This window comes from Amphibalanus amphitrite, unplaced genomic scaffold (assembly GCF_019059575.1).
Source record: "Amphibalanus amphitrite isolate SeventyFive unplaced genomic scaffold, NRLGWU_Aamphi_draft 000098F_arrow, whole genome shotgun sequence".
Lineage (NCBI taxonomy): Eukaryota > Metazoa > Arthropoda > Thecostraca > Balanomorpha > Balanidae > Amphibalanus > Amphibalanus amphitrite.
The window spans coordinates 793,845-821,353 of NW_024881593.1; the positions used below are offsets into that span (position 1 = coordinate 793,845).

Consider the following 27,509-nt stretch of genomic DNA (forward strand, 5'->3'; position numbering starts at 1 on the left):
GGGTATTGTCGCTATATGGATGTCCGCACGGTGTAAAGATCCAGCTAACGTTCCAACTTTTCCGCAGAAGTTCAAATGTTGCTTCCTTAGGCCTATTAAGCCACCGGTGGAACGACAATGGATGATAATCATACGCTCCGCAGACCAAACAATGTCGTGGAAACACGCCATGAATACTGAAGTGGATCGTAGAACACGACACAGGAAATTGTGGATCGCGGACTGCAACGGGACACACAAACATAATGCGGGGACTGCAACAGAGGATAGGAAGGAACCACTCACGAAAGACTGCGACGCAGGACAACAGCACATCTGGGAGACTGCACTAAGTCACAAGAAGGGAACACTGGCGACTGCGACGAGCGATAACAATGTATCACGGAAACTGCAATAGAGAGTGTGAACATATCACCACGCATTGACGCGTACCTTGGTGGGAACTGAGCTTTATTTTCTCTTCTCTGTTGATGTTGAGCTCACAATGCCCATACATGGCTTAGGCTGACTCTCCTGCATCTGTAGTACCTAACGCTTACGATGCTTGTAGGAGTGAAAACGAATTGAAAACTGGAAGTGTCATCTCGATCGTTTCGCTTTCCAATGAGATCATTTGGCACCGCATGCCGTAACGTATAGTGCTGAATGTCATCTATCCAGGCGAATTAATTCTTATCTCAGCCACTCTCCATAACGGGGGAAAAGTTCATGATTATGAAATGATCTGAAGACAGGCTTACTCTGCTAACCTTTCTAAAGTGTAATTGATGATTAGGATTTAGGTTGCCAAATGCCAACAAAGCTAAATTCATCAAAGTATTAGGTAGTCGATAATTATACCTAAGTGCCATTTCATACCTATCTTTTTAACATTGTCAGTACCCACTCAGTAGTAAATGGTCATTTAAGCATTATTGTATTAAAAGTGCAAGAACAATTATTTTGTGACATTTCCCTTACGTTGGTTAGGATGAAATGAATAATGTAAAAATCATAAATATGTTTCGGCGTTTGACCATCTTTAAAATGGACATTCTGATAACAATAGCAATGACTGTAAGCGTCTCTGCAATAGGCTCAGCCAAGGCGAACCATCCTTCATCTCCAAATCTTCATTTCTGCAAGTTGTACTGTTGCGGGCAGGGCCGTGGGCATTGCTCACTCAGTCGCGACTCTCTTATCTGCTCTGCTGCTGGCAGGTTGCGTGAGAGGCGACTGTCCAATGGCACAGACTCGACGGTAAAACACCGCCGACTCTGTTCTCAGGGCGTTTGACGGGAGATAGCCAGTGCCGTGTGAAAATGCAGGCAGATGAGAGAACTTCACGCTATATGTCATGCAGAAGAGATGTGTGCTCAGAATAGAAGGCCTTGGTGCTCAGCCCTTCAGCTCAACAGTTTGCCGTTCGTTGACGTTTTTCAGACGTTTAATGAATGCACTGAACGATTTTCCTCTCGCAAGCATTTACGTTATTCGATTCACACCAAGTTTTATATCCCGCGTTGACCGTCGATGTTGTTACGCCTACGTAGCTCAGCCAAGAGATGATCATCACGCGTCAGACCATCTATGGGAAAATCGCTCTGAGAGCTCAGTCACTATGCCCGTCCTGGAATTTGCCCCGGGCGGTGAGAGCTTCAGGTCATTGGCAGCGGCTACGTCCAAGGTCAGTGGAAATGATTAGCGAGCTCACCGGAAGGGCCAGCCTCATTCCTCGGGTCGGTGCGGCCGTTGAACCGGCGCTATTCGGCTCATTCATTGGGATTTAAAGGCACTCAGCTGGGAGGGTAAATTTAAATCGGGTGCTCTTGGTGGTTGATTAGGGCATTCGAGTGAAAATTGTCTGTTTCATTCTAGTGGAACGGAGCTCACTTCTCTCATGTTGGCCTCTTCGGTATTAGGAGCTTTTCATTATGAATATCGATAAACCATAAGTATTTCGCGGAATGCACACTAAGCACGAGAATTAGAACTTTATCAGAACAACCTCTACCTTTTAACTTTCAACAACTACTTCACCTGTATATTCATCATATTGTTTCGCTCATGCTGAAGGAATTTTGAACGATCATGTCCCTCGCATTTTGACAAGAAGTGTAAGTGACTCGATACTACATAGGGTCTGACTAGCGGCCCATCGATTTTTTTTTTATCGCTGATCCCAGTCCAGTTCCATTCCACTCCGCAAATTCAGGGCCGGTGTCTGACATGCTTTCCGCGTTTGCTCTGAATCAAGCCTCTATCCCTGCAGCTGTGTGTGGGAAAAGCTGCTCTCGTTCAAGGCCTCGCATTTCCGCACCTGCGTCCGTTGTCCCGGTATTGTGAGAAATCTCAGCTTTCAGGATATGTATCCTGGGTGCGGTACGATCAGTTCCTTACGGCGTTCTTGCTCTCGATGGAGAGATTTCCTTTATATGTTTCTGTTTCCGCTTAACAAGCCACTTCATACGCAATTCCTGTCTTGGCAATGTCGGTATGATCCTAATCGCTCCCGAGTTGTAGAACAGACAACTATACTGGTAACAACCCGTGGCAAACGCCAAACATCCGTTTCTGTTGTTCCGACGAAGCCTTTGGCTGATTTTTTCTCCTCAAGGCCTCGTTTAGTGACAGGCGGCCAGCGGCGTGCGACTTCGCAAACCTTCTCTTTGGGTGGTATTTATCGTTCATTAGACATGTTTATTGGTTGATGACGAAAACAAAAAGGCACTTTAGCAGGATCATTTCGAGATTCACGGTAAACATGGGTTTGATAAGTGACAACCACAACAGACTTACTAGAATTTGTATCCATTTGACATTGATGAGGGATGTGTGGGGTAGCTTTATCCGTTTTCTGTCAATTGTAGCTATTTTGCCACTAAAATCAGCTTATGTTGCGAAACACAATACCTACTGTTCGTAACTAAGCCTTCTTACACGACGCTGACTACTAATTTTTCTTTGGGTACAGCTGCCTACCACCATATCAATCTATAAGCAGCTTTTACTTTCAACTATGCAATGATCAACATCCCTTTTCCATCTTCTACACTTATCGGGTGGATGTTTCTCATGCCTCCAATAGGCAGGCGTCCTAAAAAGGACAAATAAAGGATTCGTTTTGATCATTGCACTCACTGAACCTTTGAAACCACCTGCACCTGCTCATATCAATATGTCACAGTTTCGTCACGATCGTAGCTATTTACGGTTTGTCCTCACCTAAGGTGTCGTTACCTTCCACAGCTCACGACTATAAGCTCCTAAAAGCAAACTCTACTGGATATTTTCAGCAATTTTATCTGGCCTAGACAAGTGACAGGGAGTCGCGTGACACTGATCATGTGCTAATAGTGTGCTCACCGTGTTTGATTAACCCAAAAATGTGTGCAAATATCTACATTCCACAATCTGAGAGTACACTGGAGTGACGCAAAGGACACGCTGTCCACACAGACAGACATCCAGGTGTTCCCATTCCTTAGAAACAGTGAGTATGGTATGTCGGCTCCATTTTTTGTTGTCCTTAACCATGTCCATGACGAAACGTCTCTGCTTCGGGCCCATGTGGGGCGTCCCGTCCATCCTTACCTTGAGGCGACACCACAGCGAGGGCCGCGGCTTGGTCAGCGGCTGTGTCGGGTCGTCCTGCATCGGCACGGCGCGGGGCGACCTCCGATCGACCTCCGAGAGACCTCAGAGCTCAGCGAGCTGCCGGTCAGCGGCGGGCGGCCGGGACTCAGCCAGAAACGCTGCGCTGCAACGGCACCGACGTGTCCCACTCTGCCCCGCTCGGGTCACACTGAGAGAGCGGCAGTGACAGCGGCACGTGACGGCGGTGTGGCGTGTCCGCGGGCGGCGGCGCTGTCGAGTGAAGCCGCCTGTGACGCCGCCGACGTTATAGGTCGGGTCGGCGCCAGCCGTGACCGCCCGCCGCACCGGGCACTCTGCGGCCGCTGGAGCTGAGCGATGGACACTCACAAACAATGCCTGCGGGCGCGGACGGGGTCAGCGAGACCGCCACCGCCGCCAGTGAAAACGCACCGGCCTCACCGAGAAAGTCCCTTCTTGGGCCTCAATTCTTACCATAAAAACAGTCATGGAGTTAAAATTGAGGACATTCGTCGTCTATGAATGAGGCGCGTTAGTACCTTTTTAATTGTTCATTTATACCAATTATTAGCCGTCTTCAGTTGCATTTTACTCCTTACTGCATAAACGCCTCTGTCTTGTAGAATTTCTGCATGTCTATGCATCTCGCTTTTATAGCGCATCATTTAATAATACACCGATAAAGCGTCGATATTTGGAAAGCCCCCTATACCCACCGAGCTGAACTGTGAGATAGACTGTGCCGCAGCACTCGGGCTACCTGTCACACGCCGCCCGGGTGTGTTTGTGACACGGGCACCGGTGCCGTTCCGACCGGCCGGGCCTCCCTGTTAGTCGGACCGGCATACACAGTGCGCCCAAGCTGTGAAAGCGAAAGGCCCAGTTGCATCGTGGATGAAAGTGGGTGCTGTCAGCGTGTCGGTCGACGTCGCGCGCCGAGTGAGGTTCGATACGACACGGCAGAGCTGTGACCTCTACTGACACATTGCTGCACAGTGCACAGCTCTGGCTGGATATGTGCTGCATAGGTTTGCAAACTGCAGTGTCCCATTCTCTGGCACATGCTCCGATGGAGAGCCGTGAGCGCAGCATAGCGTAAGATACCTAGCTGTGACCGTCTTTTCATACAAATAGATCTCAATGTGAACACAGCTTGCCTGCCTACCAGCAGGCCACGAACCCACAAACACAAAACATGATGAAATGAATGAGTGTAAATTTCAGTCTGTTCACCTTGGTGCCTGGTCGCTCGGTCAGCCCCTCCACGGCAGTAACTCACGGTCCCATCGGCCGCGGCAGTAATTCACGGTTCCATCGGCCGCGCGTCTCATTAGTGCAGCCCAAGACCGTGAACGTGACTGGGAGTGTCCTTGGGTAAAATGGCGGCAATAGCATTCACTCATCAGTGGGCAAAACGGTAAAACGGTACAACATTGGACTGAAGAGTGAAGAGGTTCTTACAGTGTCACGTCATCGGCCTTGTTAACTATATTTAGGTAGGTATACATGCTACGGACGGGGTAGGTACATACATGAAGAATTTGAATGAATGATAATGATAAATGCATGAATAGCGAATGCCTTTGACCGATTTAAGGGGTCCTTCCCTATTTCCTCACTTTAGGATATCCCTATTGATTTGATTTGTGAGCTGCTTTGATAAAATATTTATCTGACTTTTTTACTGCGGTCTCATAAAATGGTGTGTCTGGTTCGGCCGTCTGAAACTAGTCTTTGATGAAGTAATTTAAATAGCCTAGTTACCGTCATTCACTTCAGTCAATAATCGCGTTTCTAACAGGACGATTTTAATGAGAATATCTGTCGAAGCGCTTTTCCTAAATAAGACACAAAATCGCTAACATTTATTTTGTTTCACCGGTCATCAAATTGTGCTTATGATTTAGTTAAAGTTTCTTGAAGTCCAACCGAGCAATATTTAGGGAACTGCTGCATTACACAGTCCTTTGTTCTGCCATATCTAAAAACCCTACGCAATGCTCCAGCAATGCCCAATTGCTGACCGCGTCCTCGATGGCTTCCCATGGTCTACTGACGTCACCGTGACTGCCTTTGATGTTGGTCATGAGTGCTGTGCATTTATACCTGAGAGCAGACCACTGATTGAGTCCAGTGAGGACTGAAGACGCCAAGTCGCCCAATTAAGGCGAATTTACGAGTACCGTGGCAACTTCAGCGCCGCCTGTACCGCTGAGAAGGTTCTAGTCCGACCCGACACACGTCCCAGTCCCACGAGAACTCGATGCCGGGCTGGACCGAGTAAAAAGCCTCGCCGCTGGAGTCGGCTCTCCCTCCACCGCCAGTTGCAGGGCTGCCTGTCGTTTTTATTGTTGCGGAATGTTCGGCGGCACCTCAGTCCGCGGCCCGGCGCGCTCCGACCTTGGCGGGTGGTGGAGCACCTGTTCGGGGCCGTCGGCACACGGTGTGGTCCGTGTTGCTGGCTCCTGGTGGCTGCGGTTAAGGAGTTCCACCCTGCTTACCAAGGCCTAAAGCTCCTCTGTTGCTCGAGGTGCGAAATTCCTGCCGAACGCCGACCTTGAGTTCCCAAACGCTTACGAAAATCATGCTCGCCGGTCATGCCAACAACGCTGTCATCAAACTTGATAGTTTACACCCGGATGTGGAAGCCGAAATTGCACTAATAAAACACTGGGTTACGGTCTAATATCTTGGATAGGTACTATCATGTATTTTGCGTGCACGCAGCTGACGCAAAAACCAAGCACCTGCGTCACATGATGCAAGATCACGGCCATCCAGCGTCGGGCCGTGAGATGAACAGTGAATATGCTGATTGCTGGCGCCGGTCAGTGTCGGTCAGGTCACTGTCCAGTCACAGTGTCCACTGTCCAGTCCAGAGTGACTCCAGTCTCCACCACACCTCTAGGCTACCGACTCACCGCCTACAGCGCCGCCTAACGGACAGGTAGGAAAGTTGTCAGCAGAGTGGCGCAGTGGAAGCGTGCTGGGCCCATAACCCAGAGGTCCGTGGATCGAAACCACGCTCTGCTACGTTTTCCTTCTCATGCCTGTGTTATAGGAGAACATTGTGAATGTCAGGGAGTGTTTTCCGCGATCGCTGCTCGTTTTGCTACTATTCCCCAGCAGCTCTCCGCAGTCCACAGGACCCTCGTGTTAGGGGAGAGTGGGGCAAAGCGGGCCAGGGTATATTGACTTACACGGCCACCCTTCGTTTCACCCCTGCACGGTGGCCCTTTTTCAGAATTAGCACGCATAAATTCAAAATATTTTTTCTCTTCTTTTGAGTAAAAAGCAGTCTAATCGTGTGCAAAACATTCCAAACTATCCGATGGTGCCATTTTTACCTCCTAAAAAATAATTATCTTTGGTAAAACTGACCGCAAAATCGAAGTTTGTTGAGAGGCGCGCGGACACCACCGGCGGACCCTAAAAAGTAGGGTGAGATAAACATTAATTTGTAAGGCTTTCGGTGAGAAAATATTAAAAAATTAGTGGCATGGCTGTGAAGCTGAGTTTACGTAGAAGCCCTAGAAACCACAATTTTCATTGTATAAACTTCAATAGACCACTTTTGCCGAATATTGTGGACACAATAACAGGACAATTATTAACTGGAGATGGCGGCATACATATGAAGCTTTATGTTAAGTAGCACACTCTGGAACATGTCGTATCATACATCGTTCGAATCGCCAATCTCTTCTGACCATGTCCACCAAGGGGCATCGCGCCATTTTGCGCCATTTTGCTTCTACGGTGGATAACGTGAGCCAGTTCAGTCCGCGAGCGGCTGTGGCTGCTGTTCGATAGGTACCACTAAGCTCATTGACCTGGCTCGAAGCTGGTGTCACCTGTTGTGCGCCTAAATGTGGCTTGACTTTTGCCATAAGATGTGCTAATTGAAATTATACTAACGGTGGCTGGCAACAGCTGTAGATGCGGTCACGTGACGCCCTGGGGCGTCCTGGCGGTCAGTGCAGCGCGGTCGGCTGGCGGGCTCGCCACACTTGCGTTCGGAGCGGCCTGGCCGGCGGGCGAGCCGTGCGAACGTGCGCCAAATCTTGGCCCGAGCGGCCTGTCGCTGTTGGGCCGAATCTCCTTGGGCAGTTCGTTTCTTTTCTTCTCTTTGCATTGGCAGGGAATACGTCCTTGATCACGTGGTGGTGTCTTGCACCACTTTCAGGTATTGTGGGAATTAATGCGTGCTAATTCTGAAAAAGGGCCACTGTGCCCTGTGCAAATGGCGTCAGCTCCACTTAATGGTTACCAATTAATTAGGTAGGTACTTCTCTTTGCGGTCGTTCGAATGAGCCAGACCGGGATTTCCCACTCGCCCCAATTTTTCTGTTACTGACGGAATGCCATATTTTCCCAGATTATTCTGGGAAACCGTCTGTAAATTTTAATGCGTTTTTCCCACTAATAACAGAACTGACTTTTTTTCTTTTACCTATCTCGGATTGTAGGCGCGGGGCACTGGGCGAGTGACGCTAACTTTACGGACATGCATTGTGGGCAGCTTCTAATTCTATAAGTTATCTCAATTTGAATAACAAACGCAAGGTGCCTGGCTTATGAGCAAGGGGGTCCTCAGAGGCCGGTCGGGTAAAGTGTCCTTAGAGGCCGGCGGTACTTTCAGAAGCCGTTTGGGTCCACCGTCCAAGACGGCACGGTGCTCTCAGACGTAGGTGGGACCCTCTAAGTTGCCGGTGTGGGGCCCTCAAAAGTCACCGATGGGTGGCCGTCAGATGTGCAGATGTGGGGCCTTCAGAGGCGCTGGTGTTGGGCCCGCAGAGCCGCCTATATAAGGCCTCAAGAGGCATTGGTGTGGGGTTCTCAGGGGTACCGATGTGGGGCCCTCAGAAGCACTGATGTGGGACTCTCGGAGATGGCAGTGCATGTGGGGTCCTCAGACGCGCGGGTGTTGGACGGTCAGCGACACTGGTTTACTTAGGGTCATCACAGGCGTGCTTGGGTCCTTACGCGGTGATCCTTAGGAGTTAGGCTGTTGGGTCCTTACTTTAGCCCTTAGAATGCTGGTGCGAATCCCTCATAGGCAGACGAGCCCTTTAGGGGTCCTTAGAGACCGGTATGGTTGACTCTCAGACGCCGCTGGGACCTACTGAGTCACCAGTGCGGGGCCGTCAGTCAGAGTCGCTGGTGTGGGGCCCTCAGAACCGCCGATATACTGCACTGGTGTAGGCCCTCAGAGATGGGACTGTGCGAGTCCCTCAGTTACGTCGGTGTGGCCGTGTGGGCTCTCAGAGGTCCCAATGAGGGCCCTCACAGTCGCCATTATGGGGCCCTCAGAGAAAATTGTGTGGGGCCAAGGGCAAGGCCATCACACAGGCGGATGTAGGGCCCTTAGAGGTGATTGGTGAACCAAAATCGGCCGGTGGGGGCTTTCAGAAGCTGGTATTGGTAAGGGGCCCTCAGGGGCTTACGTGGCGTGGGGTCCAGGGCCCTTGTGGATCTCTTAGCGTGGCTATTTAGGAGCCCGCCCATGTGGTGCTCTTACGCTCTTACGAGCTCTGTGGGGCCCTGCTGAGTCGAAATATGGCCAGCGTAGACCCTCAGCGCCTCAGCCGCTAATAAGCGCCGTTCTTAGCCTTGGTGATTTCATTTTAGTAGTTACCCACTTATTTACATCTTTTTAGGGCCTTGTTCACACCATTCACTCCAACAACCAATGGTAACCCTCCTTTTTGCCCTGAACTAGTGACGTCACAAGACCAAATCTTGGAGAAACCCTTGGAGAAACCTCAAACGTTGGTGAGTCGAAATCGTCGACATTTCGTCGCTTGTTTTTCAGAGTTTGGTGGTGGGGGAGGACGAGGAGTGAGTTATCGGAGTGGGATAATTGCTGAATTTTCGCCTTGTAGCTGTTTTTGAATGAAATATCTTCCAGATCAGCAATCTTTACAGCTTCTTTAGGTAAGTTTTATGGAAAATATTTTTGCCTCGTACTGGAGGACTCCGGAATACAAAGTCACTAGTCAAATTTTTTCAGTAATGATATGAATATCAATTATGGCATGCATATATCTGTCAGCATGTTGATTTTTTATTAGCTTGATTTTTTACCTGATGTGCTCTGAAATTAGAATTATATCAAATGTATTCTGTGAACTGATATGACATTGCCACTCAAAGAATTGGAATAACCCTGAGCAGTCGGGCACACTATGGTATCGGCAGTCCATTTATGGATACGTATCTATTAAAGGAAACGTTTCCAAATTTGGAAGGCACTTTGTTCCATTTATGGAAACGCCAGTTCCAAAATTAGAAACGCCAATTTTTAAGCAGGCATATTTCTGTATTTCTTAAGTTAATAGTAATCTTTTCAGCTGGCGTGTCTTTTCGTCGACATGTTTTCTCCCAAAACAGTAAAATCCAACAATATTTTCGTGCGCAAATGGCGAATCTGATGCCCTGACGCAAACCCTTGTCAACGTTCCATTTTTGGAAACGGAAGGTTCCAAAAATGGAAACTATGAGCCAACACAGAGCGCTGTTCGGCAGCCGGCTATTTTGTGTGCAGGGTATGACGTATTTCGCGAGCCGACGTCACAGGCGGTGACGTCGGCTCGCGCGCGAGCCGAGGGCCAACGACAAACTAACGGGAACCCTCGGACACCCTCGGGGCATAAACCGCGGAGTAGCATATTGAGCGAGTCTTATAAGGAAAATTCATATATTTTCGTTTCTCAAATGATAATCAGGGTGTCTCTTACCTTTTTACATATCATTTAGGCTTACCTAACTCTTCAGTTGCCAAATATCTGCAATTTATTCAAGCGAAGGTATTTTCAGTAAATATTAATGGTATAGACCGAAATCTTTTGAATAAAAACTCCAATCAACAGAAATAAAAATAACCTAATTTATTCCAACCATTTCCTCCAAATAAACAACATAAAAACTCACTTTTACACACATCATTCATAATAAAGCATACTAACACGCCGCTTTTGACAATTGCGGCGTCGAGTGGCGCGCTGCTAGCGCTCTTTTTCGATCGCAGAGACCCTGCACGCACGCGAGCACACTACGTCACGTCTGGGGGGCACAGGTATATGAAAAATCGCAGTGACGTAACACTTTTCTCGCTTCTCATTGGTCAATAGCCCGTTGCCGGGGTAACGTGCACGTATGTGAGCGCGGGCAAGAGTACTAGCCGGCCGCCGATCAGGGCTCAGGAAAAGGCATAAGCACCATATTATTGATATGTGGGCCTGTCTACCCCACGCCCTCTAAGTAATTTCCGAGCTATTGATGCCGGTACATGTTCTGATATGGGTGATTTCCCTTTGCATCTAAATTTCGTATGAATGGTCCTCCAATTGCTTGGGCATAGTGCCCGAAAGCCGATGTTGGTACAATAATGCTTACGGAAATGTGTCTTCTGGGGAAAGTCCCCAATTTCTAGGCACTTACATAAACCCCAGAACTGTCCAACCGTCTTGCCTACTAAGCTGCTACTGCTTATGAAACCCACATTATAACATATTTTAACTGTTGCAAGCATGCATGCGTGACTGCAGTAAGGCGTAAGCGTCGCGATGTGCCCTGAATTGTGGTTAACAGACTCTGGCTTCCCAAGAAAAGCAAGGCTTTATAAGTAAGGTTGGAGTTAAACTTCGGCCTAATCAGGCCGGTTCAGAAGCTCCGGTTCGCATTTCATGCTGTCGGAGCGTGCACCTTTTCCAACCTTCTCGTGGATTATTAGAAATGAGAAAGGCAGAAAGTGCTTCTAAAAACATTAAATGCAAATAAGAGTTGAAATACTTATAACCTACTGCATCTCTGAGCTGTATGTACAGCTTGAGTTAAAATTCGTCATTTGTTCCAAAAATGGAAACTGTGCTTCATAAAGCATTATTCAATGGGCCTTACACAGGCACTAACTGAAGGCCTACTGAACTAATATGGTGCAAAGTGGGCAATTAGTACAGTTTGAGCATTTCCCTATCCATAGAAATTGTTTATAACACCTTGTCATCGCTTTTTCATATAATTGAATCGTTTAAAACTGGACGACAGCTTGGATCGCTTCCGACAAGCAGTAACATATCAGACCTTTAATGCAATTATTTACATACATTCTACCAACTTTCACACATTCGTAAGTTAAATGGGTGCTAAGAAGTTCAGTTTGCCCACTTAGAAGCATCTGTACGAAATATTTTCCAACTTACCGCCTTCCAAAGCCGCAGGCCCATGTCGTCCCCTATCTCCGCGTGTGTCCACTAACACGAATGACGTCACGCATGTGGGCGGAGCTATGGGCGGAGCCTAACGCACGCGGCAGTCCAAGCCGCCATATTTGAATTTATATTTTAATAGAATGTTGCCGATATTTTGGGTGAAGTCAATTTATATGGATAGCTTGGTGACAGTTTAGCTATACGAATAATAATTTATTATGGATGTGCGTATATTCAGCTTGGAATTGCAGTTAAAGTTCCGCACCGCATAGATTCGAACTCGGGACCTTTGGAATACTGCGCGGGCACGCTAACCACTACACTACCGCGACCGCGCGGCGGCCGGCGGCAGGGAGGCTGCGGAGACATGGGGGGACATTTTACGCTTTTGTGAAAAAAGCAAAAGATTTAGCGAAAAACACGTAATAGATAACTTGCAGAAAATTGTCTGCTCTTTCAGATAAGATACTTAGGTTTGATATATCTTATGCAGACTTCATTCTACAGTGCTTCGAAAATCGCTTATTTACATGGGGATTGAACGGGGCTTAGAGACTTGACTCCAAATGACGTCACGAGCTGACGTCACGAAAAGGTAGAATCGCCGGACGACCCTACCTGGTATATAGGGCCTTGCAAAGCCGGAGAGACGATCTCCGCACGTGGTCACCAACACGCCATTCAGGGCTTGCTTTACAGCAATGTAAAATATTAATGAATACCAGACAGCAAGTCTGTCAATTAAAACATTGCCATTCTTGTGAAAATCAAATTTTTCCACAAAAAAATGAGGTATATTTCATTAATGACACATAAAAGTTCACCTATCATGAAAAATTCTATTGTTTACAAAAGGAAGTGGACCGTGCAAGCCTGTTCAACAGCCGATTTTTCTGTTCAACGTTGGAATTATGAAGCGAAATGCGGTCTTTTGATTGGTGGCCTTTGTTTGATGCGGAAATCTATGGTTTATTGCGGAAACTACCGAACAGGTTTATGTGCTCCTTGCGTTTCCGAAAATAGAAACGGAGCGTTTCCATTATTGGAACAGTTGGTTTTTAGCGTTTCCATTTTTGGAACTTTCTTCCAAAAATAGAAACGTTTCTATAAATGGACTGCCGATACCATAGTGCGCCCGACTGTGAGTGAAGCTCAGCTTCGGAATTGAGCATTATGCATAAGTAGGTACAGCTGGTCAAAAGCAAATGGTTGAATAAGATATGCTCTTGACCAATTATTTCAGGTGGAGATGGTCATGTTGATTGTTGAGGTTTAAGTTGAGATGGTCAAACTAAAAGATTAAATCATTAATTAAGTCAAATGTGGACACAAATGGGTAGGTAGATACCTATTTTGATTTACTTATTTTTATATTGAAATACAAGTGCATTGCACTTGGCAAATAAAAATTGTATGTCAATTACCAATAGGGGAGAGTGGGGCACATTCGTGCAAAAAATGGATAAATCCATATATCTGTTCTTTGGTTAGTGCAACGGCAAAATTGTTGATTGTGGTATGGAAAGGAACTATTGCAGATATTTTTCCTCTTTAAAAGTTATCCTCTAAAATTATTGCTTCTATTAGAAAAAATGACTTTTAATAACTCTGAACGTTTGCACGAAACTGCCCCACCTATGGGGCACATTCGTGCAAGGGGTGGGGCACTTCCGTGCACCCTGCAAAGTTCTAGAAATTACCGGGCATTACCAGAAATTTACCAAAGGAAATTGGCAGGGGGTCAATTCACTTGATTCCTTTCGACAAGAATGCATTGCACAACATATGTAGAAAGAATGGGCTGGCCAACAAGAATGTGTCATCTGCCGGCCTCCGTGACCTCGCCAAGTTCGCGTGAATTACTCGTCACGACGTCGCAAGCAGCCGAGACTGAGTCAGGCGAGCGTCATTGGTGAAACCTACTATAGATAAAGTCATAAATAGCAAAACCTAAAAAAAATATGCACGAATGTGCCCCCAGGCAGTGCGTACACGAACCTGCCCCACAACGTTATTTGTAATATATTTCAAAATTTCTTGTTGAAAAAATGACACTTTGTCAACAAACAAGTTTGCAGCAGTTCCGTGAATAGAGTGAGCACCTTCGCCCCCAATTTTGAAAAGCTGAACCACATTTCCGAGTCAGGATCACGAAAATGGATGATATGAGAAAAGTTTGGAAAGCTCACGAATATTACAAATTTGCGTTTTTATCAAGCATGACAGCAGGTACAGTGTTGTCTTCTACGGTGAACGAAGGGCGGCAATGATAGACACATTTCCATAATTTACCTTGAGCTCGTGCAGTCACTCGTGTTCCCATAAACTGCTGAAAACGAATGTGCCCCATGCACGAATGTGCCCCACTCTCCCCTACCTTCATGCTTTATGGACCTTTAGGCTTTAGGCATGCACTTATTTGTCAAGTAACCTTTGCATGGTCTCTTGATTAATATTTTCTGTGTCATCTTGAGTTGTTGGTGTGCATGATCTTGCTGCTCTTTTTATTTACAGTTGCAATTCACAAAGCCTAGCTTCTGTGAATTGGAATTATCTACAAAATGATGTTAAATTTATCTGTGCAGCCACTGCAGCCCATACAAATAATTGTGTTTGGGGAAAACTTTATATAGCTTTGGGTAAAACATAGGTAACTTAAATCTTAATGTGTGCATATTTTGTCGAAGCTGTTGTGTAATGGCTCTATTGTGTTTGTGGAGTAGAACTGCTGCACTGTCAGGTGTCAATATGATAAGTGATTTCAAAGCCTTTTTGCTATTTCTAGATTTGTTGATACAGGAGTACCTACTACACTAGACCAGGGAGTAGGGACTACCCACTTTCTACCTGAAGACAGTGATTTGAACGACTGACTATATAAAGATACAATTTACAGTTGCATTGAACTATTAAATTTAAAATAAAGTTATGTGAATTCATGGTTTGAAAATAAATTATGAGGATAACAAAAGACTCTAGACAGAATGCATGGGTAAAATTTGAAGGCTCAATTGCCAATTGCTTTGTACTGTCTTTGATCAGCTGCTTAGATGTTGAATGGTAAAAAAGTATAAAAAAGATTATAAGGTTAAGTGTAGGGTGCAGATTGCAGATGCCGTAAGGTGGGGCTATTTGAGACAGTGGGGCTATTTGAGACAGTATTTAAAATTGCTATAACATAAAACCACTTAAGATTCATGCTTAATTTTTTGCTCAGGCGATTTACTGGTCGATTCCACACCTCCCTGTGCAAATATATCACACAAAAATCAAACGATCTTCATTTTATAGCGATTTTAAATACTGTCTCAAATAGCCCCACTGTCTCAAATAGTCCCACTTTACGGTGCTGTTATGTTATGTCGTGCCACTGACAAAAAAAAAACACATGAATCGTGATCCAACGTTTCTGACTGACCTCCCACCTCTCCTCGGCAGAGGTGGTGCCGCTGTGACGCCTGCCGATTCCCGGAGATCCCCCTCACCACGGCGCCATGCTGTTCGGCCGCGAGCGGCTGCTGTCGCCGACACAGCTGCAGAATCTCGACCAGCACAAGTACAGCTGCCAGAGCGACAGTGTGCTCGACCCGTACATGCAGCCGTGGTGGAACTGGCTGGTGGGCCGGTGTCCGCTGTGGCTGGCGCCCAACCTCATCACGCTGGCCGGCCTGGCCGTCAACATCGCCACCACGCTCATCCTTGTCTACTATAACCCGGACGCCAAGGGATCGGTGAGTGACGGAGATCGAGGTACGGAGATCGGTGAGGGAGGGACGGCGGCCCGGAAGAGGGGAGGGAGGGAGGGGTAGGGCGTTCGACGCCCGTTCGCCCGTCACGAAACGCGATGATGGCAACTGTGCGGACGGTGTCGTCGGAGAACGGACAAAGCTGCGGCGATAATTCTGGATCATAACTACCAATCACGGCATAGCTAGTAGTCATTTACCAATGTGTCAGAAGCTGTTATTTATTAGGCAACTTACACCCATAATTTTCATCGAACTGCTGGTGTACCGTTAACCACTTCTATCCTGTTTCTGACGTCCCCCTTCTCTCCGTCCGACAGACCCCGCAGTGGGCCTGTCTGCTGGCCGGACTGGGTCTGTTCATCTACCAGAGTCTGGACGCCATCGATGGCAAACAGGCGCGCCGCACGGGCTCCTCGTCCCCGCTCGGCGAGCTGTTTGACCACGGCTGCGACTCCGTGTCCGTAGGTGAGTCTCCGTAGCCAATCCCACTCCGTAGTCCATCTCCTTCAAAAGTCTCATTGGGGTAGTCAAAGAAACCTGTTGAAAGCGAGGCGCAACACCGCGTCGCGGGGCAATAAGCTCCATGGAAGCCACACGATAACTATGTGCTAAGCGTTTGTCAAAGGCTGTTTATCAAAGGTCACACCGTTTGACTAATTGGCCGGCGTGTGTGGTTACGCGAGCAGTGAAGCTCCAATCCCGTTTTATATGCGCTGCTGCGCTTGTACGGCTGCCTGTCGATGATGAAGTGGTCTTTGTGGGAAGTGTCGGACGGACTGTAGTGTGAGCTGAGCACGGTACGGCGCACAGAGCCCGCCGTCACGGAGTATTTATTGATCGTCACAATGTCCCTGGCTCGCTGCAGCCCGCAGAAACGTGTCGGGTTTGTGCCACCTTTCAGGGACAAAGGCTAGCGATGCTTTATGCAAGCTTGGGGTGATAGCGAAATGTTAAGTTGTTGAGCTTATAGTTGAATTAGTAGTTGCAAGCTGTCGGAGCCCGTCTCGGCAACACATCGTGTATTTAGTTGACGCCAAAAGCCATACAAAATAGCATCCAGGCTGCAGTGGTTGCTATCGCTCATAGGTGTTTGTCCCACTTCTGTATTTCTCGCTCTTCTGTAGTATCTTTCGTGTGCCGGTTTTAACCCCGTGTTTGTTCCGTTCCAGTGTTTGTGGTGGTGGGCGTTGCCACCATGACCAGTATGGGAGAGTCGCCGATGATGATGTTCGTCGTCTGCTTTACCGCCATCGCGCTATTCTACATCGCCCACTGGCAGACTTTCGTCTCAGGTGAGCTGTCTTTTATATCGCCCACTGGCAGACGTTCGTCTCAGGTGAGCGGTCTTCTATATCTACATCGCCCACTGGCAGAGTTTTGTGTCAGGTGATTGGTCCGGCCGGCCAGATCCGCATCCCCTGCCCCCCCCCCCCCCCCCCTCCACCGCTACCGCCGCCGGTACTTCTATAACCACCTCCAGCCCGCATCCCAATATTGGAGTGGTTAGATCTGGGTCGATATGATAACCGTGTGTTATTGCTCAGTCCCAGCGGCGTGATTCCATGCGGTAGTCTCATTCATTTCCTGTGTGTGTTGCCAGGTACGCTGAAGTTTGGCAAAATTGACGTGACGGAGGAGCAGTTTTGCGTCATCTCCCTGTACGTGATCGGCGCTATCTTCGGCTCCGACATCTGGAATATGGAGGTCAGGTCACTGTGGACGGGTCGGGTCAGGTCGCTGGACGGGTCTGGTCAGGACACTGGACGGGTCGGGTCGGGTCAGGTCACTGTGGACGGGTCGCCGGTCGGGTCACTGTGGACGGGTCGGGCTGAGTCAGTATGGACGGGTCGAGTAGGATCGATGTAGATGGACGGGTCGGGTCAGGTCAGTGCGGACGGTTTACCTATATCATTGGGACGGGTGGGGTCACTGTGGACGGGTGTGCTTCCTGTGGAACCCTCGGGTCAGGTCATTGTGGATGGGTTGGATACCTGTATACTGTATAGGGGTCTGGTCAGGTCACTGGATGGGTCTGGTCACGAGTGGGGAGGGTCGAGTCACAAATGGGGCCGGTCTGGCTTAGTCACTCTTATCATTACTTGTTCGTCGGCTAGCGGGTCGGGTCATTGTAGCATTGATCGCAACAGGCTAGTTCACGGGTGGTTGGTTAGATCACCATGGGGCGGCTTATGTCCCTGGAATTTGTCAGGTCACGAGGTCGTTTTAGGTCGTTCGATGTGTGTGGTCTTGGATCACGAATTCGGCCGCGTTGTCACTTGGGGCGGACCCCGTGACCACGTGCAGTTTAGCTCAAGTGACGCTGTCGCCAGGTCACAGGGGGCCATTTTTGTTCACTCGTGCTCAGTGGCTGTGGTGTTGCACCCCTATATTACCCCGTCCCACAGTGCCGTGAGTTACGACCTTACTGTTTACCGTGGCACATACTTCAGCCATTTGTCACCACCATGTTTCATTCAAGTGCCCGTGTCGCCAGCGAAACGGAAATATTTATTAAGTTCGTTCACTTTGAAGATTCTACTACAAGGTTACTTTTTCTACACTATGCGGAGCAATTGGTATGACGAAGCTGAAATATGGTGTCTAGTATTTTTTTCCCCTCTGTGAAGTGGGTTGTGTTGGTGCGTTTGTGTTTAGAACTGGTGAGTGGCGGTGCCGGTTTTCAACCGCACACAAGTTTCGATGAAGACGTGCTGTCTCAATATCAGACATGGATAAGATAATTCCACTTGTGGCCCCGATCATTTGTACCATCAGCTCTTCACTACACATACATAGGTGTATTTATTGTGAGCAGTCGCTGGTAAAAAACTGTCCAGTCTTCAATTCAGAATAGTATGGGTGCAATGTTTTACGGCAATGTACTTATTTTGCGTCGCTCATCGTTTTGGCTTATTTGGTTTTCTCGATCAGCGTTGCCGCCAGCGCTGTGATCCCCTTACGTAACGTGCAACACGGAGCGTGCCCCGCCAGTAGCGCCGGTCGCCCTCGACCCTGCCTGTCGGTCCAATCAGTGTGAAGTGGCCGTCCGTCGCCGCGCCAGTGCTGTCATAATCAGCGCGCCGCGTCGTGGAGAGTCCCGGCCGCTGCAGCCGCCGGGTGCACCGCTGAGTGCCGGACTCGGTCGGCTGCCCTCTGAACCGCCGTCCCGTCCCCCCGGCCGGCGAACTGTGTCGCTGGCTGGGGGTGACCGAGACCGTGACACCCCAAGGCCGGGGTGCGCCGGCTGATCGCCCCGGGGATGTGGGGTGGTACTGTCGCCGATAGCGTCATTCTGGCAGGGATGGATGGTATTGGACGATAGATGGGCCGTGTTTTTAGATGTCTGGGCGGTCAGTGACCGCTCTGTCGGATACTGATTCTGTAGTCTATTTTTGCGGATTTTATCTTGGTGGGTGGTGCTGCTCCTAGACAATGATATTTTGTATTGTTGTGGATGGGTGATTTGATGAAATTGCAGACATTTCCGAAATCGACAGATAGCCGACCGAACATCATCCTGTATGCTGCTGAAGCTGCTCACCTTGCTTTTAGTTTCGTTTGTCTTGTAGACGTTTTGACATTTTTTAATACTCGTTGATAATCTCTAGGTGCCTAAGCTCGATTGGTGCTTTTGTAGCGTCCTGTTTTTGTTTTGCCTTCATCTTTGATTGTTTGCAGTTGGTTTTTAACATAGTAATCTGTATTTAAGCTCCCGCAAAGCCTCATGTATATACCCTCACCTTCCGATACACCTGGCTCTCCGTCCCAACGCACGCCGGCCCCCAAAGCTAACGTCAGCGGCCCTGCAGATCAGCAACACGGGCTACAAGCTGAAGGTGATGCTGGTGGTGATGGGCGTGGGCGTCACCGTCATCCACCTGGTGGGCAGCTTCGGCATCATCCTGACGGGCGGCGTCGGCAAGAACGGATCCAGTGTGGCTGTAAGCGGACGGCGGTGGTTGACGGCGAGGTCCTAGCATCCTGTCTGGGCTGTGGGTCGTTGTGACTGTCGGGGTGCTGAGGGTTCGGTGTGTTTGAGTTTGAGTGTGTGTTTGTGTTTGATGAGTATGTGGGTGACAGGGCAGATTGCTGTGGTTCAGACTAGGTCATCGATGTAGTGGGGAATGGGTGTTGGGTGTCTGTTGTTGGTAGGTAAGTTGGATGTGTTGCTGTTTTCGACGTGTCTGTTAGGTGTTTCGATAGTCTTCCCTAGACCCTAATCACTGTGTAGTAAGCTCTGGGTGTGATAGTTCACCGTGTTCCTAGAGTGTTACCCGCCGTTCACTGGCTGTCTCGTCGTCTTACGTACACTCGTGTGTCCAGTAGATGCTGCTGGTGCTGTCTCGAGCTGAACTAAAGCGTTACATTTGTAGGGTTGTGTTAATTTTGGAGATTGTCGTCCTGGAACTTGGAATGACTCTGGATATTGGGATTCGGACTGCATGGTACCTGTCTTACGTCTTACGTCCGGAGACCGGACAGGTAATGCATCTGGGTCTGTCTGGGGTGAGAACTGGGTAACGCGGTACTGCATGTCGTCTGGAACGAAACACCTCGAATGGTGACTGGTGGTGATTGGACTCGTCCCAAGAGCGCAAAATCTAATAAATGCCGCCGTCCCCAGGGACTGAAGTAATTTCAAGTCAGGAAGTTTCTCACTGGAATTGGATGATTGAATTGAGTGGTTGTGATTTTATCAGTTATGGTGGTAAGGTGTAGCGTTTTCTCAAAACCAGCTGCATCTCTGCGACGGTGTTATCTTCAACCAAGATTCTACGCTCCCGGACTGGAATCGGCTGGACATCACTTCTATGAGCGTGGCTCGATGCACTGTGGGGGCCGCGTGACTGTCTGATAGCGTGAGGGAGAGGAATATCTTCCCCCGGGGACATCGACCCGCTTATAGATAGAGCCGTACCAGCGGTGATAGTCCTGTGGAGTCTGGCGGGGAGCCGCGGCGGGCTGCATTGAGCACCTCGTCTGCCGACCGCCAGAGAGGAAGTCAATAGGTAGCGACCGGGACGGTGGATGGTTATTGATTGTCATCAGGCTGTCACAGGATCGGCGATATTTATGGATCACCTGGGCGCATGAGAATGGAAGTGTACCACTTGTAATCTTTGAAGGGCAGCTGCCAAACTGAAGTAGTCTGCCACTAAAATGGACTGCCGCACGACGAATAAATATTTCGTGCTGGGTCGCACTGAAGTTCTGTTATCACCTTTGACAAGCCCTATCATCGACTTGATCTTCTATTTCCAGCGTGGAAAGCGCCTTTAGTTTGTCGACACGGGGCGACAGAGGCGGACACTGACCTTTCCGAACCGACTGGTGTTTGGTGGCGTGGACAGCGAGTTCTCGGGCCGGACTTTGGTCCTGGATCGGCCGTTGGCTGAATTCCGCGAGTCCGCGCTGGGGACTGTCAGCAGGGTCCAATTGAGGGTATCGAAGGAATGACGTTTATCGCATCGGCACGCCAGGCGTCAGATGATAGAATTTACAATAGTATGTCTTCTCTGCCGTGAGCATTGTGGGGTCCTGACGACGCTGTTGACTTCTACCTTCACAGGAAATAACCGGTACCGTTTTAAGCCATTGCATGGTCCGGTGAGCAGCGGTCAGCTGGGTAGCGAACAGCCATCCTATCACATTGCAATATTCCGCATGCCCACGTCACAATATCCACAGAAGGGCTCATTTGTTCAGTTCCTGCCACACCTATCCCTCCGACCGCCTCCCCTGCGGCTGCCAGGCAGAGGGAGGGTTCAGGGTACACCGGTCCCGCTCGGGACGCGCCCCTGCTGACTGCGCCGGCTGCCGGTCCTCAGATCCGACTGTACGGGGGTCTGACGGTGCCGCTCAAGATGGTCCCCTTCTCGGCGACGGTGGGCGCCGCCGCGCTGCACGTGCACCAGTACTTCGGGCGCATCATGCGCGGCGGTATCGGCAAAAACGGCTCCACGGTGGCCGTGAGTGACGCGGCAGGAGATTTAGTGACGTCACTGGTTCATAACGACAGCTGACACAGCGCTACACTATCTGCACTTTCTGCCAGCCACCGTGTCGCTGCCATGTAACGTCCGCCAGTCTCCAACCTGCAGCTGTCCTCTGTCCTGTGCACTAAATATGAAACACCTCCCGGTCAGAGCTTTGACACAGTCGGTTGACCATTAACATTTCTGGTTACACCGATTACTTAGTTTTCTCATCCTCGATCAGTCCTTTGTAACTTTTTTAGGTACAAAAACATCCGTCTTCCAGTTTTTTTTTCTCGTTCATTTGCTCTCAATGAAGCCATTACCCTGGCCCAGCTTTCATCCAGTGAATTGCAACCAATTGCAACCATGCAGTTGATATTTCCACTTTCAATAAGCAACTTTTGTGTCACGAATGTCTACTAGCCTGTGGTTTGTTCCCTCTGTCGATTCCCTTCTCTCCGTCCGCCCCGATGCTCTGATCTCATCCAGATCCCACTCCCCCCCCCCCGCCCCCCACCAGCTGATCACCCACCACGCGGCGCCTGTTTACACTGTGGACCACGTGACCGGTGACGTCACACAGTGGTGTGACGCCCCCTTCTGTTTATTGGCGGCGTGACGCGCCTGTTTTTGTGACTAGCTGCTAGAGCGGCCCGGAAGGACGCGAACTCGCTTTTTCTGCCTCGCAGACGCCTGAAGATTGATTTGATTTTGTGGTGATTTGGTCTTCTAAGTTTGGTCCGTCTGATCTTTTTCTTGCACTATCGCACGAGCATGGATGCACACTGCACAGTCTTTGTCACAGCTTGCTACACACTGCCATTACTTCTTCACATAGTTTCTGTTATGTTCTCTTCTGTTTCTCTTTCTTTTTGGACACCACAGCTGTCGTGGATACCCCCCTCCCGCGAGTCTCGCGTTTTGGATACAGCCCGGCTGGTATGCCACCCTCTGACACTGGCTGTGAAGGCACGGGGAGGGCACGCGCCTCGAACACGCTGAGGGTGGGACGGGACGGGACGGCCTCGTACGCCGTGACCCCGCTATTGACCTTTGTTTCGGGCCACTGGTGGTGGACCCACTGAAGTGTGGATGTGTGTCGTATCTGTCAAGTGAGACTCGGCCGGGCCACTTGGGCGGACCGATAGCAGCCCGCCCCGCCCCCAGTGGCCGGGCGGGGTGCGCTGGACTGTTGGTAGGGGTGAGAGACCTGTTGACAGGGGAATGATGAGCACATGGGTCGCCCTTCAGGTCTGCGGCTGTGGCGGATTTTACGTTTGGGTAAAAACTGGTGCAGTGATTCAATTATGGCATGCAACATCAGTTCTGTTTCTTTTCTTGTGAGAAGTACCGTCACCGTAAAATTATCGGTAGGTACACATTCATCGTTTTTTTATGCTATAATGTTGAACAATTGTTTATCGCAAAGTCTAAAGCCCGGCATCGCAATTTGTTCGGTGACATTTTAAGCTTCACTGATCTCGATAAGTTAAGTTCAGTCAGCCGCAACCGCACCCGCCCATCATTTACTCTACACCATAAATCTAGTCACCGTGCTTTATCAACAATAGCGAAACGGGTCCACTGCGTAGCCGCGGTGCACGGACCATAATATACGCAGCTGGGAGTTGGGGCGCTGTTAAATGTGGCCACTTTACCGCATCTCCTCGCTCGTCTGGCCGCGTGCTGGCTAGAGCCACTCTGGCCACGTCATGTCACGCGCCCATTTGCTCCCTTCCGGCTGTCATGTGTCGGTGAGCCACCATCGGACCCCATGACGTCCTGGCCGCCCCGTAACGCCGCACTCCGCCTCACGAGAGCGCCCACCTTGAGCGCACTGCATGGGGAGGAGGGAAGGGGTAGAGTGGTGAAGGTGGCACGACACTGCGCTCTGCAGATAGTGTTTATAACTGCTTTTGCACACTGACGTTTGATGATCGGTGGTTTTTGTTACGCTGTGCTCTTTGTTGTTTGGTGTGCGTGCGTAATAGCTGTGCTTGTGTTTTGTCGTCTTCTGTTGTCCTTTTGTAGTGCAAGCTAAGTAGCTTTTAGATGTGTTGATCAAAGCTGTTATTATTTGCAGCTGGAGCTATTGCTGTAGGCTGGAATGTGTAGTAGAAGTCTAAGATTTGCTTGATTGTTGTTAGTATATATTTCGGTTAGAATTTTTACCTAAACGATGAGGGTTGCCGTTTGCTTAACGTCATCCTGACTTTAATCACGTATTGCGCGTGTTTTTATCCATTAAATGATCTAAATACATTTCTTTAAAGGATTACAGTTAACGTATGTCAGTAACCAGCAACTGCTCGCGGGTCAGCCCTCCCCTCTCCGTGTCTAACCCCTCCCCTCGGCGGCCGCCAGGGCACGTCGGTGCTGTCTCCCAGCATCCCGTTGGCGTTGGTCGTCGTGCCGGCGTTCGTCATCTATAGGAAGTCGCTGCAACACGTCTACGAGACGCACCCGGTGCTGTACGTCATAGCGTTCGCCACCGTGGCCTCCAAGGTCACCTGTAAACTCGTGGTGAGTTGTTGGGGTTTGATGTTCAGATTCAGAGCTGCGGCATTGAAAACAGTTCCTTTGTTTGCTCGCCAACCTAGCTGTAAATCGTATTCTTTTCAAATATGATAGCAGGCTATAACTTACTAGGCAAACTGCTAATTGCATTATAGCCGACAAAGGATGTTCTTTTGTTTTCGCCGGTCTGTGTAATTACGATATCCGGTTTGCACTGTGACGGGTGCCGTCCATTGACCATCCAAGCACAGGTTCCGACCCTGACTTGTGACGTTGACCCACCGCGTCCCGTCTCCCCACAGTTGGCACACATGACGCGGTCGGAGCTCGAGTACTCGGACTCGTCCATGATCGGGCCGGCGATGCTGTTCCTGAACCAGTACTTCAACACCTACTTCCAGGAGTACTACGTGCTCTGGGTCTGCTTGGTAAGTCACCCACCACCTCACTGACACCTTGTCACATTGCTAGACGTATCGGTAACAACGGCCATTTCGAATCCGAATGCGGAGATCGGTTACAAATATAGCTGATAATTATTTCTTCCCTCGAAAGGGATACTGCTTGCTATTGCCATTGTTTGTTTCAAATATAACGTGTTTGTCAGCGGATTGAACGTATCCTGATGCAGTGGTGATGTTAGTCGAAATACTACACTGCGCCTAAATGCAATGGTTATGTTACCGCGAATTTTACGCTGTTTCCGGATGACACCTGCAGGTTGTCTCGTGTAACCAAGTCGTCATACCGTAGCAGCCCGCTCAGACACTGATCCCGTCTCTCTCCTTTGCTCGCAGATCTGGGGTCTGGTGGACTTCCTCGACTACTGGCGCAAGATCTGCACAGAGATCTGCGACCACATGGGCATCTACTGCTTCCGCATCAAGCAGCAGTCTGCGGCGGCGGCGGCGGCGCCAGCGGCCGGCCCAGGTGCGTCCCCGGCCGGGCCCGGGCGGGTCACAGCACGCGCCCAGCTCCGCACTAAGGCCAGCTAGCTGGCGCCCCGCTGTCGCCGCCGCCGCCGCTACCGGTCGGCCGGCGCCGCTGTGAGGGCCACGCACACTCCCCGCCGCCACAGGGGCCCCGGGACCCTCCCCGACTCCCCGAGCCCTCCCGGCGGCAGTGGGGAGCGTCCCACGCACCGTGACCGACAGCGGCCGGCCGCCGGCGCGCCGCCGACCGTGTGGAGGCCGGCGCGCGGCCCACTCGACGTGTATCGCTTTTGTTACGGTGTTCTGTCTCCGTACATGTGTATGGGTCCCTGATGTGTATCCGTGAGGAGCCAAACTTCTCTGTGGTTCTACTTGTAGCGTCGTGACGCGGTAGCATCAATAGTCGTGCGTTAGTGTTCGACAGGTGGCGTCTTATGTCCGACCCGGCTGCCACCTTCTGTGATGGGGCAGCGGGTGAGCGCACAACTGTCCGCCCTGTTCCTCCCTGTGCCCCTGTCGTGTCTTGATTCCTGCCGGCCCTGCCGTGATGTCCCTGTCCTGACCTCAGTCGGCCCGGACTGCTCCCGTGTCGCCCCGGAGCCGGGCTCCAAAGACACACTGACCGTGTCAGTAGCACAAGCTGCGCGCGGTTACAGGACTGTGGTGTTGTGAAAAACGCTGGCGTTCCGGAACAAGTTCTCGGGCTGTTCGAGAGGGCGTCAGGCTCTTTCCGCGATGGATGTTATTTTCGAGGGAGTCGCACTATCCCATCCAACAAAACCTGGGGCTCCCAACTCGTGCGGAGAGGGGAGTAAATGTTTACGAGTCTAGTTTAGTTCAGAGAAGCTTGACGCGTTCGGTGATAATATGACGTTCATTTCTAATGACAACGGAGGTATGACTGCGTCTGGGAATATTATTATAATTATTATTATCGCCGACTGAGGAGCGGCTAGCTAGTCGAGGGCCGGTAACTGTGAACTGTCTCTCCGGGTCGCCCTCCCGCTCAGTGCCCCGGCGGGCGGCGGGTGTGATCCAGCTGGTAACGCCGGTATTTACCGGCCCGTCGTGGACGGATGGAGAGTGTCTGTGTGTCTGTGGGCGCGCGCTGTCCGCCTCTCGCGCACCAATACACGACGGACTGTCCGAGATCGAGCGTGTGGCGGAGGAGGGATGCGCGATCCGCGGGACGACCGCACTGACCTGGCACACAGCCTAGTAAGTACCGCGCCTCGGGTGCCCCGCCTGTCAGTCCCTGGGGTGCCCGCCTGTCGGTCCCTGGGGTGCCCGCCTGTCGGTCCCTGGGGTGCCCGCCTGCCTGGTCCGGGGTGCCCCGCCTGTCAGTCCCCGAGGTTTTCCGCCTTTCGCATGTCCCTCCCTCCCTTGCCGGTCGAGTTGCGAGCGCGGTTGTGTGCGTGCTTTTATTTGGGTATTCAGTTGGATGTGTTCTTTACGTTTTACATTGCTGTTGCTGACCGTGCTTAGGTTAAAAGAGGTGTTTCAGCGTGGCTTACTCGAAACTTTGTTGAAAGTAGTAAGTTGGCGTGTCGACGTCTGCCGTTTGATTGTTACTGTAATTCTGACTGTTCCCTCGCGGGCAATTTGGGCAATGCTTGCTACTTGGGTTTTATCCTACACGAGAGCATGCCATGTGATTTTCGCTACCGTAAGGGCTGATATCCCCGTGCTACGTGCGTAGAGAACATATTTCTGGTGCCTTTGTCAATGTCATATGGTTTTCTTCCATATCTAAAGGCCTGCAACCGTCTCATTCCTGCTCGAGAACCAAACTTACTGGCTGTCGCTTTGAAATCATGACCATGTAAGCAGATCGAACATTTCATCTGTCACTTGCCAATGTCACTTGCCTGTGCCACCTCTCAGCCTTATATCGCTTTGGACCCGCCCTCGGCGTTTTCTGACCCCGTCCTCACCGACAGGTCGCTGGGACTCGGCCGCCAAGGTGCCTCTGCTGCGGTCCAGCCGCTCGCCCAGCCGCGACTCCACAGAGTCCCTCCGTGAGGTCGCCTGCGACGCCCCGCCCCGCAAGGACACGTGACCTGACCCGTGGGGACCGCACCGGAGCACGTGACGGGTCGCCCTGGCTGTGCGAGAGAACGTCTATCCTCTCGGTGAGTTTGGAGAAATCGATCTGGAGCAAGATCGCTGATCGCAAGATTTCGTCGGAGATTCTGCGTGAAACACGAAATGGCGTGACCATTCGTATGGGTAGTTGTGAAGCAGCTCGAAATGCTATTGGTGTTGTAACGTTTTTCACTTGATGTTCCATAACCCATTGTCGCCGGGTCTCTATTTTCGATAAGGAGATTTCCCAGAAGATTATGAATCTCACTCTCCCCGTAGGTGGTTATTCGGCACCTCATGCCTCCATTGTCTTGTATATTGTCACAAGCCGCACCAAGAGCCGCTGCGCGAATAAGATGTAAGCAATATGCGTTTTAGACCTATGCAGAGATAAGTTTCTATGAACAAGCTCCATTTCGAAGCAGGCTTCAAGGCAATGCG

The 27,509-nt window shown here is 50.1% G+C and overlaps 1 protein-coding gene and 1 non-coding gene across 3 annotated transcripts; both read left to right on the plus strand.

Annotated features, from left to right (window-relative positions):
* Positions 1 to 6,555: 6,555 nt before the first annotated feature.
* On the plus strand, positions 6,556 to 6,627 carry Trnam-cau. The gene has a single exon. It is a non-coding gene; the product is annotated as a tRNA-Met (tRNA).
* Positions 6,628 to 9,401: 2,774 nt separating this feature from the next.
* Positions 9,402 to 27,163, plus strand: LOC122380471 (cholinephosphotransferase 1-like). Of its 2 annotated transcripts, none has more exons than XM_043363638.1 (10): positions 9,402 to 9,531; positions 15,246 to 15,538; positions 15,874 to 16,021; positions 16,726 to 16,848; positions 17,157 to 17,260; positions 21,385 to 21,525; positions 23,899 to 24,057; positions 24,354 to 24,479; positions 24,849 to 24,981; positions 26,924 to 27,161. In XM_043363638.1, exons 2-10 carry the CDS (start codon positions 15,302 to 15,304, stop codon positions 27,040 to 27,042), a joined length of 1,290 nt encoding a protein of 429 aa, XP_043219573.1. In that variant the 5' UTR covers positions 9,402 to 9,531; positions 15,246 to 15,301; the 3' UTR covers positions 27,043 to 27,161. The 2 variants fall into 2 exon arrangements, with proteins under 2 accessions (XP_043219573.1, XP_043219574.1); XM_043363639.1 differs by lacking the exon at positions 21,385 to 21,525 and adding an exon at positions 19,366 to 19,497 and having other exon boundaries at positions 9,422 to 9,531; positions 26,924 to 27,163.
* The last annotated feature ends 346 nt before the right edge of the window (positions 27,164 to 27,509 follow it).